Below are 17164 nucleotides of genomic sequence, written 5' to 3'. Positions count from 1 at the left end.
GAAATATAATTTAAACACTATAACCAAAAACAAAATCTTGTGGGTTGGGGAATCTGTGCTCAGTTCCTGTCTCATATGAGGAAGCTGGCTAAAGGAGTAACTATCTTAACCTTTATAACATTCCATTGTTTCAGCGAGTCAGATGTACATTAACCAAACATAGTTTTGCTGATTGGGGTGATTTGAACAATAGCAAGAACATTTATGATTATGCAATGCAAATAACTCAAACACACAGAAATGATAGTGGAATGTTTTTATTCACTATGCTGGACACAAAAAGCCATGTTGATAAGCCTTCAGTTCATAGTAATACATTGAACATGAAAATGACCAAAACTGGTGCCTAGCAAAAACTTTGACCAATCAATCACTGGTTGTGTTAAGCATGACTAATACACTCATTTCACATTCCTATAAGTTTGGCAGCCCACCACTTTAGTGTGATATATGAATTAGTGTGATTTAAAATAAGATATACAAATATAGAGGTCACTGTGACAAAAAACAAAATCAATGCAGGCTTTTATTTTTATATCTTTCCTCTGAGAGGCAAAAGTGCTCAAACAAACCGAAACCCTCTGGGCATTGTCTCAAATGTATCCTCTTATCTAATCAAGCAGTACAAAAGATACCTGAAGCCTAGCTAACAGCAGTCTATACGTGTTAGGTGGGCACACACACTGAATAAAGAAAGCATTAAGACTGCTTATTAAACTTTATGTTGTTTCCTCATTCATAATGTCCTATATAAACATGAAACTAAAATTGTACAATCAAGTAATTGCATCATTGCAGCTATGGTCTGTTATAGTGATACAGTTCTCTTTTTCGAGAGTCCAAACTATTTCTCTAACAATAGACCATCAGAGATCATTTCAATATTTCACCATCACCCCACTCCTGTTCTGACAGAATGCTGCAACATGATGAAATCGTTTACAATTCTTATACTTTATTGAGGTTGCTCGGTGCTTCCTAATGTCTAGAGATGTGCCATTCGCTGTCGGTCAACTGCACCAGCTCGTTGACCACATCAAGCAAATTGTAGTGATGCTTCCTCAGCAACCTTTGATTGAGCGGCTGGTTACTGAAACCCATCTCCTGTAATACAGCCATCATGGAGGCATCCTCGCAGGCTGGGTCAACAGCAGGCCGCTGAAAGACAATCAAACCAAAGTTAGTATGTTGAAGGTCACTCACATGTCAAAACTAGGATTTAGAGATAACAAAGAATGCAGAAAATCCAGACTGAAGTACACAAGGCATGATGCAACTGATTATAGGACCAACTTTTCATATACAGTTGTTTTCTAGAAATAGTATACTACTGTTCAAAAGTTTGGGGTCAGTAAGATTTGTTTTTTGAAAGAAATCGATAGTTTTATTCATCAAGGATGCATTAAATTGATCAAAAGTGACTGAAGACATTTATAATGTTACAAAATATTTAGAACTTTTTATTTAAAGAATCCTGAAAATAAAAACATATTATGGTTTCCACAAAAAAATTAAGCATCACAACTATTTTCAACATTGATAATGATAAGAAATGTTTCTTGCGTATCAAATCAGCATATTAGAATCATTTCTGAAGGATCATGTGACACTGAAGACTACTGAAGAGTAATGGCTTCTGAATATTCACAGGAATAAATGACAGTTACTTAAAATTATAATAATATTTCACAATATTACGTTTAATGTATTTTTTATCAAATAAAGCCTTGGTGAGCATAAAAGACTTATTTCAGAAACATCTTACTGACCCCCCAGTCTTTTGAACAGTAGTGTAATAAAAAAGAAAGTCACTATATGGTGGCTGGTTATGTTCTGGTCTAGTATGCCGTGCACTGATGAGGAAAAATGTCTCACCTGTGCAGGTGTGCTCTGGCCTGTAAAGAGTGCTTTATAAGCAGAGGCAGCCACAGAGAGAGCTCCCTTCACCAGCCCCTCTGTCAGACCACCGTGACGTGCCCTGCACAAGAATAAAAACAGGAACAAAAGGTCATGCCATAATAGTAGCGTGCCAACAAAACAGAAGGACTAGAGAGATTAACTCTCATGAAACCGTTATGAAGCAAAACTAGAAGAGAAACAGCTAAGTGAACATGCATAACTCGACCCAACGTGCTAAATGGTGTGCATGTTTAAAGGAATTTTTAAAAAATGACAACAAAGAAAACACTGGTCAACCACAGGAAAAAAAACTGTCTGCAGAGCTACTTCCTCCTCTGCTGAAATCAAGCTTTTATGTAGATATTCAAAACCAGATCTTTCTCACTTTCCTGAATATGTACATGTATCCTGAACTAAATATTATAATGTGATGCCTGTAATGCATGTAAGCAGAACAACAGCTCAAAACGATGACCTCACTGTGTTGTTATACCTGAGATCCTGGGAGCCGCAGGTCTCAAAGGCACTAACAGGGGCCTCTAAATGAGCTGATCTGCAACCTAGGGCAAAGAACAGACAAGCTATTCTGTCACACATTTTTTTTTAAATGGCTTAAAGCTACACAACTAGTTTAACTACACAACATTTTGTTAAAATGTCAAACACAGTCTTACTGATTATTTAAATAAAGGTACAGAACTGAAGAAATATATGCCTGCCTATAATAATAATAATAATAATAAATATTTAATAATTTAATAATAATTTTTACATCTCTTTGAATATATTTTTAAATTGTATGTATTGCTTTTACTGAATTCTTCATACCTCCACACACTTTAAAAACGTATAACCTATAGAGGCTTGACACTACTTCCAAAACAATCATTTCACACACACACACACACACACACACAATAAAATAATAATCATAATAATAATAAAGTATGTTTTTATTTATTTAGTTAGTTAGCTAAATATAAATAAACATTTTCAACCAAAATTATAACATAGTATGATGTTAACGGTTGCATACAATTGAGAAACTTCTAACCAAAGTTTGATTTACAATTTTTTTTTTTTCACACAACTGACACGGAGACGTGGGGACTCACCACTTGAGTCATCGTCAAGTTGATATGAGGTGTTGTCTTCAAAGGCCCCTGGTCCTGACTCAAGATCGTGAGATCTCACTGATCTGCAAAAGAATCATGAAGCGATTAAAACAAATTAAAGTCCATGTTTAATAATATATTGCATTCACTGTGCATTATTAATTAGTCAAAAGATAATTATCCAATTCTCTGAATGTGATTTAACCTGTGGGTTCGAAGAGATGGGGGTGGCGAAAGAGCTATGGGCGGAGGTGCTATCTCTGGAATTAGAGGAGGAGTGTCCAGTATCTGAGAGGTGCAGAGCATCCGCTTCAGGCTGTTTTGAAGAGCTGGAACAGGGATGGGCTCCTCGTTCTCTCCTTCAGCCGTGCTCTGGATTTGCGGTGCCTCTGGCTCTTTGGCAAGAGGGACTGCAGGCTGGGACATTGCTGAGCTATACATCGATTCTCCCAGGGGCCTGGAAGTATCGAAGCAGTCAGGCAGGATGACAATGTAGTCCTCTGATGAGGCAGAGGACACCTGGCTGTTCACCTCATCCCACTCTCCTGCTTCTTCCTCTTTTTCTTGAAAATTTTCATGTCCCTTTTGTTTCACTTCTTCTTCATTCTCATCCTGTGCAGCTGGGTCGGTATAGAGGTTTTCATTTGAGCCAATCAATGCTTCCGAAAAGACTGTGAAAATAACCAAGTGTAAATTGAAAGAAGGTACAGCTCAAGTAGAAAAGGCATGTTTATTTTTAGCAAGCCAAGCAGAAGGGCACACTTTCAGTATGCAACAGTGCATTAAAATAGTGACATAAAAAAATAAAAAAAACGAAGGAGGAACATGCACACCTGGTGTGACAGTTTCCTCTGTTTTAACTGGCTTTGGCACAGGGACTGGAGCCTCAGGCCTGTTTATGATTGCCAAAGGTCTGTCGTTATTCACCAGTAATGATCTCTCCTGAAATCGAGCAGTGTCATGAACTGCAAAATAATTAGAAGCAAAATTAACAAAATGATAGTGACCTCTGAAATATCTATTGGGTAAATGAACAAAGCATTGAGTTCTGTAAGCACTTATACAGCAGACAGAAGCTCACCGTCATGCCTCCTCAGGTTGGGCCAGGCCCTGCGTTGAGGCTTGCGCTCTGGTTCCTCCTCAAGAGTGAGAGAGCGAATCACAGTCTCGCACACAAACTGGGTCCCTCTGATGTCTTCATCTCCTTCCTCATTGCCTGGAACGTCCAGAAGTTCATTCTGTCTCTGAGGCTGCAACACTAATGGAGAACAAGCCACATCAGTCTATGATTCAATTACAAACGCTTTGATTTACAAAAAGATCATTTTAAATCTGTTTGTTAAATGTAAAAAACTAATTGGAGGTCATTTATCCTCCAGGTACATTGTTTGTGCTACTCTTATGATGTTTTAGTAGAAAAGTTAATGAGAAAAAGTGTAGTATCATTTATTGGCAAAAGCCACTTACAAGTTCATTTTGAACTACAATTCAAAAGTTTGGGGTCAGTATTTTTTATTTTTTTTGTCAAGAAATTAATTATTTTATGGATGCATGGATGCATTAAATTGATCAAAAGCGACAGTTAAGACACTTATTTCAAATAAATACGGTTCTTTTGTACTTTGTATGAATCAAATAGTTCTGAAAAATGCTTCACATTTTCACAAAAATATTAAGTAGCATTAATTGATGAAAGTAATGTTTCTTGAGCACCAAATTAGCATTTTAGAACGATTTCTGAAGCATCATGTGACAATTCAGCTTTGCATTCACATGAATAAATTACATTTTAAAATACATTAAAATGGAAAACAGTTATTTTAAACTGTAATATTTCACAATATTACTGTTTTTACTGTATTTTTGATCAAATAAATGCAGCCTTGACGGGGATAAGAAACTTCTTTTAAAAATATTTAAATCTTACCAACCCCAAACTTTTGAGTGGTTTGTATGTCAAATACTGATTTCCGAGTTTATGAATAACAAATGAGTAACTCTGCTTTAGTGCAACTTTATAGGAACTATCCTTCTATTTAGACATTATTTAGATCTAATCTATAGGGGTTGTTAGATGTAACTACAAATCAGTAATTCAAATTCCACTTAAGATGCTCTAACCTTGACTTTTTCTCCTGCCTGAATGTCCAGCCTCGACTTTGCTTAGCCCCGTTCCATGCTTTCCAAACAAGGGTCCATGATGAAGAGGTGGAGATACGCAGGGGGTCATATCTGAGGAAATTACACAATTACTCTAAAAATGAGGCCAGACTAATTATGCACATGACGTTGAGGAACAGACCCTGAGGCAATTGAATTTAAAAGGCATAATTTCAGTTAGGGGGAAAAAAGCTTTTGGCTTCTTTCCTGAGGCCACAAGAGGGCGCATGGAGCAAAATATTATGCACGTTTCTCCGCATCTCGTGCGCCACTGATAAGGCTGCCTGATGGCTGACGCAGACCTTAAATTCGAAAGCAACGTATTTGCATTCGAATGTGGATTTTTTTTATTTTTTTTTTATTCAACCAATATTCAAAATTCGAATTTTTTTTTTGACAGGCCTAAAGCACACATCACTAAACAAACATACAGTGGTGTCTTTGTGTCCAACAACGCACATACCTGTGCCATCAATAAGTCCACAGAGGGGAAGTAGTATTCTCGCCGAGAGCTGGTAGACACTTCACAATCTCTGGTGCCTGACCAGAACATGCCATCTTTCCTCATTAGACAAAGATCAGTCCTCTATAAGAGAAGATAGTAAAGTATTTAATCTCTCGAAATACTGTTATAACATGACCGTTAAACCTTAAAATAGCAATATTTGAAAACATGAAGGTACTGTGGTTTAAAGTTGACTCACCAGTGATTTGCTGCAGTGGGTGGGTTTCTGCTCTGCACTTGGCACCACTATAATGCTACACCACACTCTGGGTCCAAACTGCACCCCGCAGTGTGCCAGGCGCCAGTGAGACGTGTAGGTGCCCTCCAGCAAGGGCGCCACAAATGCCACGCTCACCACACCAACCTGACCAGGCAGCAGAAAGGGCACTGCGACTTCTTTTTGCTCCCGTGAGCCCAGGGTCAGGTTGCCCCACATAAACTTCAACTACGAAAGACACAACACACATGCAAACGCAGCCCACAACGTGTGGAGACACATTCTTTTCAACCTATAGTGAGTTTCAAAAAGTACCTTGGTATCTGAAGTCCAGCTGATGTTGCCAGTGTTCCTCATCTTCCAGTACTTGATGAACTTGGTGCCTGGCTCCAGACAAGTGCCATCTGGTAGATTCTCATCCAGAAACAAGGCAGTCATTGTGGGCACCAAGGTGGAGCAGGAGACCTTGGGACCCCTGGTTTGAGTGCACAGAGGATCGTCAGAACAGCTTTGTTTCAGTGTCTGTCTTTTCCTTGTAGCTCATATCAAAAAAAGTACAAAAAGGACGTAATACATAAAGGCAGCGGGTGCATTTTGAGGTAGTTCCATCCACTTGCCAGCGATAACTCAACTATAACAGACAATGTGATAATCTTGATAATGATTGTTCTGGACTGGGTAGGGAGGTCAACCCAGCCCTGACCCCTCTCAGTGTGGCCCTTACTCTGGACTGGATGTTTGAGGGTCTGGGCACAGGGCCGGAGTTGGGGCTGGACCTGGGCCTAGAGATGTGGCGGGAGCGGGGGCAAGACCCGAGCTGCCGGTCCCATTGGAGGCTCCACTCCACAGCAGACCTCTCTTCTCCAGCCTCAGCTTCTTCTTGATCTCCTTCACCTCGGCCTTAAGCTGCCTCCGCTCAGCTTTCAGCCGCTGTCTCTCCGCCTTTCGCACCGTCCTGTCACCCCGCCTCAGAAACCTGAGAACGAGCAGAAATTAATCAAATTAGCAAGTGTAATTATATCTCTTAACACCACTCAGGCTAAGTAGAAGATACTAGGGCTGGGAATCATTTCTCGATTCTGAGGCGCTGGGAATCGAGAATCAATTCCAAATCGATGGAATCGATTCCATCAGAGGGACCTGACTCCTCTTTAATAGCCTTTTTAAGTTCAGATTAGTTGAACATGTTCTTCACAAACAACAATGAGGAATCAATTCTAGAGTCCCAGGAACAGGAATCGGAGTCATTTCCTAAAATTTTGGATTTGAACAGCCCTAGAAGACACACAACATCGTGATTATTTTGGCTTGCCTGGGTTCTGGAGTAACTCCACGTTCAGGAACAGACAAAGGAGTCCATGTTCTCTTTAGGTTGTGGCTGGGATCGTGTTTATGACTACATGGCTCACATAAGATGCAAGATGGACAAACGCTGCACATAGAAGAAGGAAAATGTTTCATATTGAGCTTAACATTCGACATCATGTAATTCAGTTTTTTTTTTTCAAATAGTGTGTGCTTATTAATTATTTTTGAAGAGTATAATTTGTTAGTTTTAGGACATTCTCACCTGCACTGATATCCTCCTCCAGTGGCTGGTCCTTTACAACTACTGCAATTTGGAGTTGAACTAGAGGCCCTTAGCGTGGTGGAGCTCGTAGCTTTCTGAGTGCCAGAGGTGCTTGGCTCTTCTGCAGGAGGATCTAAGGCTGTGTGTGTGCAACACTGGCCAGAAAACTCACTACACATCCTGTCCACCACCTCCCTTACCACTTGATCTTTAAACTGCAATGATGATTGAGAACAATTTTGCAACAATTTGGACCAGATTCAATAGAAAGTAATGTTTATTATGAGATGCTAGTTTTCTCAGGTGCAATTTTATTGTTACATGCAAAAATCAAAGCAAAGATCTATGAAATTATAAGACTTTCTTTAGGATACAGTACCCTGTCCATGTAGGATTTAAACCACGTTGGTACTGCTTCCTCATCGGTTTTCATCCCTTTGTTTTCTTTGGCCACAGCCTGTTCAAGGAAAACAACTCAGTCTGAAATGATCTCAGCCTGTAATAAGTCCAGTCCATTATTATTCACAATGTCTTATTCAACAAGATATGCATGAACTAATAAGCAGCTCACACTATAAAGATGGCATATAGTATGTTTTATTAAAAGACTGCAAACTGCTTACCGAGTCCCGCTCGGGGGTCACCTGGGTCTCCTTGTCTGCCATCTTGACCCTTGCTCGATACGGCGGAGCTGGTCTGGGATCTATCTTTAGTTCTTTCAGCTCTGCCTTCACTGCACCACCCTCTGCCTGACCCTTCATCTTATAGACATTCATGTGTAGCTGGTTGGCCTGTTTAAATGCACTCTAAATGAAAAAATAAATCACGAAAACATTATGTTAAAAGCCAGGGGAATTTTTTTTTTTTTTTTGGAATTATAAATTGTGACTACATTGTGTTAAAAGCCTGGGGATTTTTTAAAATTATGATTATAATGATGGCATAACTTTTCACAGCATGGCTCAGATTTGGCTTGTGACTGAAAAAAAGATTGGTGTTCTTACCTTTAGAGCTTCTGTATACTCATCTGTGATGATAATAATAACATAAAATAATAAATAATATAGGCAATAATATTTTATATTCACTATGATATCAATATTTGAACACTACAGACTGAATGTATTACATACCTTGACAGTTTATGCACACCTGTAAAAATAAGAAGACAATATCAATAGAAGTACTTTTGAAAACAGATTTATAACAATAGTCAACCGACTTTTGTCAAACTCATACTTTAAAAAAATAGAATCCATCAATGTAAAACTATGAAATCACAGATATATTCAAAATGATATAAACTCGTTATTAAACTGTTATTATTTACCTCCTCGTTGTCCTCGTCAAAATATTTCACTTGAAAATGGATCAGGCCGAATGTAGTTTTAATCTACAAGTTATAAAAAGGCACTAAGTCAACTAACAATGTAAACAAACACCATCAGGAACTGCAGACTTTGTTAAAGACATCGAAGAGTTACAGGCCGATTAGAGTGAAAATCGCTATTCTCCAACGTTATTATTTATTTACAAGCTGTCATCTGATTTATGGCCGAACAGAAAGGTCAAGAGCAAATGACAGATACAGTTGCAATTGATATCACTGGGGTTTGTATAAAAGACCCAACTGTGATATATGTTAATACATATCTACTATAATAGGATTAAATATTTTGACTGAAGGTTAAACGTCTTATACGTTACCCCCCGGTTAAGGTTTGTTTATGTAGGCCTCGGCTACGGCCTTCCAGAACCAAGAAATGTAAACGTCCCCACATAAACGCCACCCAGCAAGGCTTAATGACTCCTTACCCAGGCCTCCACCGTCTCCCACTGTGCTTTGTTCGTGTCCAAGACTGGAAATTTCTTCACGTTGCCCCTAAAGTTCACTTTGACAGTGACGGGGAGGTTCATGGCTGTTAGCCAGGGTCAACTAATGCGCTTGATGCGGGGATGTGACGCTCTATAAATGCCCGTGGTGGTGTCAACACTGTCAGACTTGTCTTTTGCGTTCTTGTTTACATCGCTAGATTTGTACACGCCCCTAAAACACGTCAGAGGAAGTGTCTCGGATTTACTTTAGGTCCTAAATAAATAATAAAATTAAACATATTTGAGGGCTCGTGAAAGTATTTAACAGTTTCTTGTAAGTACTTATCTTGTGATTCCATCAAACAATATTTTTACAGAGAAAAATATGACGCACGCATGCACACTACGTCTTTCGAAGTCGTCCCGAACATAGATGTGTGAATATGTAGACACCGTTTTAGCACGGAAGCTATTCTGATTACAGCGAATCGTCAGTATGTACACTATATTGTATTGATTTGGTTTTGTCATGAATGTCAGATGATTCTGCATATTCCAGATGATATCAAATTCAAAATGAATGAAGAGTAAATATTTCCACACTGCAGAACAGATTTGAAGGCTATGTATTCCCATCTATGGTCTCGAAGTGTTTACGTCATCTAGAAGCGCGCAAGTGCCTTGTGGCTGACAGCAGTTTAGTGAGCCACACGGTTAGTTAATGCTTTTAGGACAATCCATTACTTTTATCCTTTATTGAATTGAGACGATGTCTTCGCTTCTTAAGGTGGACAATGAAATCAAAAAAAAGGTAAATGTCTCGCCGCTTCCCTTATTTTAATACAGAGCACTCCGATGAACCGTTTGTAAATGTTAGCTTGCGGCTAGCCGGCTTGCGCGTGTCACCTCGTGAGCGTGTTTGCTAACTTTTACTCACATATATGCTTGTGAAATCAGTTCTGTTTTAAGCAGAAAATACATATTGTAATAAAGTATGTGAGGATTATACATATCAAATCTTCAGGGTGAAGCCAGAGCTCCCACATGCGCGTTAACTGCGAGTGTGTGGATGGATGAAGCGTGTTTTTAGCACAGCAGCATGCCGCTGCGGGAGAACTGCATAGTGGTTTCACCACGATTTTAACATCATTAAGCTAAAAGTATATTAAAGTCGTTAGTTTATGTTGTCAAGCGATTACGGTGAAGATCGCGAGGAAGGCTAACAAGTCACGGGAGAGCGGGAAACGGCTCGATTTCATGGTAACGTTACATGTTGTAAACATTCAGCGTCTTAAAATAGAAGGGCCGCCGGTTGCGTTTTTTTTTCTGAAAGTGATTGACTTTCAAAGACACGACATTATAAACCGTTACAACAAAAATCAGATTGTGTATTACATGTCTTGTGGTTTATAGTTATATATGAATAATTCTTGTCTTGCCAGGTTGATGCTTTCAGGGAACGAATTACATCAGAGGTAAACTGCTGCATTTACCCAGAGTTTATATACATTTATATATATGAATGGTTTTGTGACTGTTGGACAGCTTATGGTTTAATTATTAAAATTTAGGCTGAAGACTTGGTTGCAAACTTTTTCCCGAAGAAACTGTTAGAGCTGGACCAGTTTTTGAAGGCAAGTTTAATAATGGAAAAATGATGCATTCTTGGCATTTACTTATTCAGATGAACACATTAATTTGTGTGATAGCCTTTTGATTACGTCTTGATTTTTTTTTTAAGGATCCCACAATTAATATCCGTGAGCTGAAAGAAATTCATTCAGAGATCAATCTGACGGTGCCAGACCCAATTCTACTTACAGACATCCATGATGGACTGGAGGGGGTAAGAAGCCATTTTTCTCTTAATAGGATAGGATTCTGTTGCTTTGTGCAAAAGATTGTCTGTTTGGCATGAAACAAAAAGATCAGCCAGTAACCTTGAAATATTTTCTCAACAGCAAAATGCTAAAAAGAGGAAACTCGAAGATGGTGCAGGAGATGACAAAGGTAAGTTTTCCTTCCTAATAAAAACAATATCTTGGATTTGGAAGGTGAATAAAATAAATTTGAGACCTATATTGATACCAAAACATTTTGCTCTCACTCTTCCCTACATTATCCTGTGGCCCTGTTTACACCTGGTATTAAGATGCGTTTTTGTCAATCCAATCAAAAGTGGACAACACTAAATACAGGTGTAAACGGGGTGTAAAACATTTTACTTTTGACCACTTTCAGAGGTAGCTGAAAACACATTAGATTGGATTGCTTTCATAGTGTTCTTGGACCAAACCACATGAATTATGATCTCATTCACTGGCTTTCCTGTTCACTCGTACATTCAGTAATACTCGTGCGTCACACTGAGTGCTCATGTGAAAGTGATGTTGAGTGTGACGAAATCTGAACACAAGTGGTCAAGAGATGCATTTGAATGCATGTTGATTACCAGGTGAAAACAGTAATGTATCTCGCCTGACCACTTATGATCGAATCACTGAAAATGCATGTTAGTACCAGGTAGAAATGGGGCCTATGATTTCTGTTTGTAGTTGGCGGTACCAAAGTCTTTGTCATGCCTGGTGGAATGATGAAAAGCAATGGCAAGCTGGTGGAGCTGATTGAAAAAGTCAAGCCTGAAATCAGAACTGTCATAGAAAAATGCAACACGGTAAGACCATGTAACCATAGTCTCAGACATGCTCTCACTCTTTAAAAGTGTGTTGGATAAATGTCATTTGCTTTGTTTTCTAGGTTAAGATGTGGGTTCAGTTGTTAATCCCAAGAATAGAAGATGGCAACAATTTTGGCGTCTCAATTCAGGTACGGTGCCACATTTTTCATTTCTTCATTTGGTACATTGAAGGTCTTGTAACAGCATAAGCTATATTTGTTGTAGGCAGACATAAAAGGACAAGCAGTGATTCTTCACAATTTACTGTATTTTTTTGTTGTTTAAAGAAAAATGATTCCTTATGTTTGGTGTTGTCAGGGAATTTCAAATGAGAAAAGACTTTGTCAGCCATTTAGCTGGAGTTATGATTCTGTTTATCTTCACCATCCACAGGAAGAGACGGTGACTGAACTCAGAACAGTGGAAGGGGAAGCAGCTTCTTTCTTAGATCAGATTTCCAGGTACGTGTCTAAAGGTGATGATACACGGGGCAACTTTGAGCAGTGTTGCTGGGCAGTGTCACCGAGCGATGTTGCTTGGGCACATTCCCATTGAGAATGGGCAACAAATTTTTAGATACATTTGTTGTATCATCATCTTAAGTCAATGTTAATCAGAGATTTGCACACTTTATTTTACCTTCATATTTTTTTACCTTCAAAAAAAATTTAAAAAAAAAACTTTTTTACAGGTACTACATCACAAGGGCAAAGCTGGTTTCCAAAATAGCAAAATACCCTCATGTTGTAAGTCATATCTAAAGTACACAGCATTTATATCAGGAATTCAGTAATTATTTTATACATGTATAATATATATTTTGACTGTTATAGGAGGATTATCGTCGCACGGTGACAGAGATTGATGAGAAAGAATACATCAGCCTCAAGATCATAGTGTCAGAACTGAGAAATCAATACGTAAGTATTGCTATAACAGTAATAATGCAAATTATCTTAAAGATTATCTTTATTTTGATGTACAGAAAGAAGTCAGATTACGGTACGTATGTGCTGTCTGGGAGTTGTTGTGATTGATTTAATAATATGTAATTGTACTGCAGGTAACATTACATGACATGATCCTGAAGAACATAGAGAAGATCAAGAGGCCGAGGAGCAGCAATACAGATGCTCTGTACTAAGATCCCCCTCCCCTTTCATTCTTGGCCTGTTGTTCCACCATTTGGAGCTAGCTTTAGCCTTCAGTTGGTTCTAGAGCAGTCCTGTTACCCATTATACCCAGGCCAAGAGAATGACACCTCAATCTGGCCTGATAGTACATGCCACTTAAGATAGAATTGTAAAATATGGTCACGATTTTAAACCCTTTAAAATGAGCCCTTTTTGATTTTTATTTTTTTGTTTCTTAGTGGACAGTATAAATGTATAAAGGCAGAACCTGAATAATGCGTCCCGAGGAAACTGACTCCGATTTGTTTTTCTTTAATTAAAGAAATGTTTCAACAGTGGATTTAATTTTGTATCTACATTTAGACATGATGAGCATGTCATCCATCCGCTGCCTGCTGAGGAGAGTAGGAACTAATTACCTTCCCCTCTTTAAGCACACCCACAGTGCTGAGAGCTTAATGTAGTCCTCTGCCCATGCAGATGAGCCGCTTTAATGATGCTATATGGAATCAAATCCATCTGGACAGTGAGCTGAATGCCGTTGCGGCATCAACGCCTCGGTAGCAGTACATCCAAGAACTTGAGCTCTTTGTCTGAGACGCATGCAGCTATGCAGATGGGGATTGTTGGAGGTGTAGATTGATGTTCTCATACGACAGTTCAGTAAACAAGAAGTTAATATTGAATAACTTACATTTTAGACCCAATATTGCCAGAAGGGTCCATTCACACAGAGCGCGTTTTGCATTTTAGTGCACAGCTTTTCCATCGTTTTACTATGCAGTAATGCACTAGACAGACATGTTTGACTGTTGCGCTCACATCATGCCTTTTCCATTGTCTTGTTCATGTCACAGTGTTCTAAAAATGTGGCACTCAAGTTGAACAAATCTTTGTTTTGAACAAATTGGTTGCATAAATGATTCAATGGTTTGTTCATGAAGATGGTCTGTGTCCAAAATCACCCTCTATATACCCTGATGCAATGCACTATTTGAAGTAACAGCCGTTTGTAGTGGTGTTCAAAAATAAAGTCGACATTATCATGTGCACTCATTCATTCCCATAATGCACCTTAGTAATGAGTGCACAATAAATGTACACTGAACAGCTAGCCACTATATTAGTAGAGTAAAATAAGGAATAATTAATGAGGGTAAAAGGGTGATTTTGCATGCAGCAAGTCACTTGTTTTATTCCTAAATGAATCAGTGATTTGAACAAATTAGTTGAGGAAATGATTCAATGAATCAATCATAAAGAAAGTCACTTGTTTTGTTCCAGAATGAATCAGTGGCTGCGTCCGAAATTGCATACTCTCATGAGTAGGTACTTATTTTGAATAAGTAATTACTTCATGACTGCTAAAAAAAGTATGTTCTATATAGTATGAATGTGTGTAGTATGAATGTAATCTGGACGTACTACATTCGCCATGTTGTCATTATCACGAGACCTACCAGTGTCAGTTGTGTCACTTCACTGCCATTCACAACTCCTCTCCCATGGCCTCATGGTATAGTAAAATGTCCATCGTATGCAAACTGGAGAATCTTACTGGAGGTAGCAGGTCATCCAGCCTACTCTCTTATGAGTATTGTGAATTCAGACATACTATATAGTAGGGAAGTATGCGATTTTGGATGCAGCCCTCGTTTCAGAACAAATTGATTGAGTAAATGATTCAATGACATACGAATATGGACCATTTATTGATTCATGTCACTTCATTGAGTGAGTCACTGAATCATTCAATCAACCGATTTCTTCAAAAACACTGATTTATTCAGGAACAGACAGTTGTGCGTCGCCACCTACTGGTGTAAGAAGTAACCTGCAGAAAAAGTCACTGAAAAATCCCTATACTAACACACAGACTGACAGTGTTTCTGGAACACAGACAAGCAGAATGTTAAAACAGTGAAAAGTACTTTTCCGAATTAACTGTATATTAGCAATCTTAGAATGGCAATCAGTGTCGAGGACTGGAACACACTGTTGTATAATACTCCTCGAAATCACAGGTGCGTCCATGGCTGATCAAGCCATTTTGAACATGCTGCACCTCCTCCCATCCAACACGCCTCCTCCGCCCCGCCTTCCACACCCCCACCCTCCCCAACATGGTGTAACTGTGGTTTCAAACAGAGTACACACACAGTACAAGAAAGAGAGTCAATACATTCCAGTGCAGTCCGTCCCATTTCAATGACTCATGTCCTTTTCATTCCTGCCTCATTTTTCCTGCCTCCCAGTATTAGCAATCTGCTTTTCGGCAATGCATCTGTCAGCTAGAGGCATTTGGGAGACCGTAGAAAGGGTTGTTATAGAGATTTGCCCGAAAGAACTGCATGGGACAGGGATAATGGGTGGCTTTTCAGGAAGCTTCTCTGTAACAGGACAGGGTCAGGTGCATCTCAGTTTGGTCTAGGTCTGGTGGGCAGCTGCTGTGAAAATGAAGTGCATCGCTGCGATGACGCTGACCTCCGCATGACCTTCTCCCGAGAAAGGCGGAGTTGGCACAGGGAGCTATAGGGAGTGTGCGTTGCCATGACAACACCTGCAGTGTGCCACTGATATCATTTATTTCTCACACAGGGGGGCAGCTGGCAATGGTATTCAGATGGGCCCATTGCTCTCCAGCGACCAGGGGACAGATTGACAGCTAATGATGCCTTAAAAAGGAGTGGCTTAACTTGAACAATATCATGACAGGATCAAAAGTGAATCTTGTCTATAATAACACCAGAATACCAATCAACCTTTTCTTCCTCTCCCCTCTATAAATTTCCCTCTAAGATGACAGACTTTGCATGCATGCCTCCTTCCTCAATCGTGTTTTAATCATTTCCCTTATTTGCAAACTCTCCCTCGGTGCCCGTGTGCAATAATTTTTTTCGGTTACGAGTAGAAACGCACACACACCGTGGAGGCAGTAGACATGGTAATAAGAATGAGACATGAGGCCTCTGTCCCTGGCCACCAGCTGACTGAGGTAGGCCTTGGGAGTGATGGAGCGCAGGAAGTCTCTCATTGCCCCGCCGCTGAACCCGGCACTCGGGTGCTACAACCCCCTCCTCCTCATTTCCTCTCCTGCTTCTCTTTCCTTAACTCGCATCGTAAAGCATCAGCTCCACACGCTCAGTGCTGCACAGGGACTCACTCATCCAGCCATCTTAAAAGACAAACACCAATACATCACGTTGTTTGCTAGTCCTAAGCAGCAGACACGGCAGGTGGCGAACAGGTATTGATCTGCTGCTCGAGCAAAGACAGCCATCGTTCAATTTATCTCAATCAGTGCATTTCATTTGCATGTCATTTTCATCGTAGCTAGCCATTAAGAACTCGTAATATCAATATTTGTTTGGCGTAGTCAAATAAACCAGAGCGGAAACACCACAGGCCTTATTTAATCCCAAATCCTGGGCGTTCGAAGGTGCGACATCTAGTAAAAATGTGGATGACCAAATAATCTGCCATTGTAAAAGTACACTTGGGGATTACTGATGGCACTTAAAATTAATAGGCATTTAAAGTGGATTGTGTATGCTGCTGAGAGCCTGTAATGATGGCTGTTTATGTGGCCTCTCATTTATAATAATTATGCAGAGTGTGAGGGGGGCGGCCGCTGTGTAGTTCTGGACTATTGGCTTAGTCTGAATAATGACCTACTGTAGTTGACCGGGAGATGACCGTTGCCTTCTGCATGACCCCAGAACCCCAGACTCACCCCCTGATGCCTCTGCTGGTAAATAGAAAGCTCAATATGTCTATACAGCGCCTCTATTGCCACAAAGAAGGCAGGTCCTTAGATGAGTGCGTGAGAATGAGTTAAATAAAAGAGTGTATATTTCCACTGGATTTTCCTTTTCTTTTATGGCACCTTTTCCTTTTCTTTAGGCATTTTGTAGGAGACAGACCCCCTGGGCGGGAGGCCAACTGGAGCAGTCATCTGTCTGAAGTTTACGAGGATGTGTCCCACAAGGGAGGAGATAACAGTCACAATCACCCAGTTTTGTCTGAGAGAACTGCACATTCATATGCAAATTCACATTTATGTCTACCTTTAA

At 39.7% G+C, this 17164-nt stretch overlaps 2 protein-coding genes across 3 annotated transcripts; one reads left to right on the top strand and one right to left on the bottom strand.

The window, feature by feature from the left end:
• Window positions 1-244: 244 nt before the first annotated feature.
• On the bottom strand, window positions 245-9504 carry LOC107727312 (next to BRCA1 gene 1 protein-like). The gene is made up of 20 exons (XM_016537147.1): window positions 9282-9504; window positions 8797-8859; window positions 8600-8618; window positions 8471-8493; window positions 8090-8272; window positions 7846-7923; window positions 7467-7681; window positions 7209-7328; window positions 6621-6872; window positions 6212-6371; window positions 5879-6124; window positions 5606-5760; window positions 5136-5266; window positions 4096-4272; window positions 3848-3979; window positions 3220-3685; window positions 3015-3097; window positions 2393-2459; window positions 1876-1978; window positions 245-1158 (listed from the first exon to the last, which is right to left on the bottom strand). Exons 1-20 carry the CDS (start codon window positions 9381-9383, stop codon window positions 979-981), a joined length of 2955 nt encoding a protein of 984 aa, XP_016392633.1. The 5' UTR covers window positions 9384-9504; the 3' UTR covers window positions 245-978.
• A 427-nt stretch (window positions 9505-9931) lies between these two features.
• On the top strand, window positions 9932-13440 carry LOC107727296 (proteasome activator complex subunit 3-like). 2 transcript variants are annotated; one of them, XM_016537124.1, is made up of 11 exons: window positions 9932-10092; window positions 10724-10756; window positions 10853-10915; window positions 11023-11127; window positions 11243-11291; window positions 11837-11955; window positions 12039-12107; window positions 12352-12419; window positions 12650-12704; window positions 12792-12878; window positions 13022-13440. In XM_016537124.1, exons 1-11 carry the CDS (start codon window positions 10051-10053, stop codon window positions 13100-13102), a joined length of 771 nt encoding a protein of 256 aa, XP_016392610.1. In that variant the 5' UTR covers window positions 9932-10050; the 3' UTR covers window positions 13103-13440. The 2 variants fall into 2 exon arrangements, with proteins under 2 accessions (XP_016392610.1, XP_016392609.1); XM_016537123.1 differs by having other exon boundaries at window positions 11240-11291.
• The last annotated feature ends 3724 nt before the right edge of the window (window positions 13441-17164 follow it).

Source organism: Sinocyclocheilus rhinocerous, unplaced genomic scaffold (genome assembly GCF_001515625.1).
Source record: "Sinocyclocheilus rhinocerous isolate Xijiao unplaced genomic scaffold, SAMN03320098_v1.1 scaffold186, whole genome shotgun sequence".
Taxonomy (NCBI): domain Eukaryota; kingdom Metazoa; phylum Chordata; class Actinopteri; order Cypriniformes; family Cyprinidae; genus Sinocyclocheilus; species Sinocyclocheilus rhinocerous.
Note: the sequence above shows the minus strand (reverse complement) of the source record. Positions and strands in the feature narration are given on the sequence as shown.

Excerpts from the sequence above, each read along its gene's own strand:
- LOC107727312 (XM_016537147.1), bottom strand. The coding sequence starts at position 9,383 with ATGAACCTCCCCGTCACTGTCAAAGTGAACTTTAGGGGCAACGTGAAG. Across the intron at positions 6,873-7,208 it reads GGAGTTACTCCAGAACCCAG|GTTTCTGAGGCGGGGTGACA; the intron begins GCAAGCCAAAAT and ends GCTCGTTCTCAG. Across the intron at positions 1,979-2,392 it reads TGCGGCTCCCAGGATCTCAG|GGCACGTCACGGTGGTCTGA; the intron begins GTATAACAACAC and ends ATTCTTGTGCAG.
- LOC107727296 (XM_016537123.1), top strand. The coding sequence starts at position 10,051 with ATGTCTTCGCTTCTTAAGGTGGACAATGAAATCAAAAAAAAG. Across the intron at positions 12,420-12,649 it reads TTCTTAGATCAGATTTCCAG|GTACTACATCACAAGGGCAA; the intron begins GTACGTGTCTAA and ends ACTTTTTTACAG. Across the intron at positions 12,879-13,021 it reads CAGAACTGAGAAATCAATAC|GTAACATTACATGACATGAT; the intron begins GTAAGTATTGCT and ends ATTGTACTGCAG.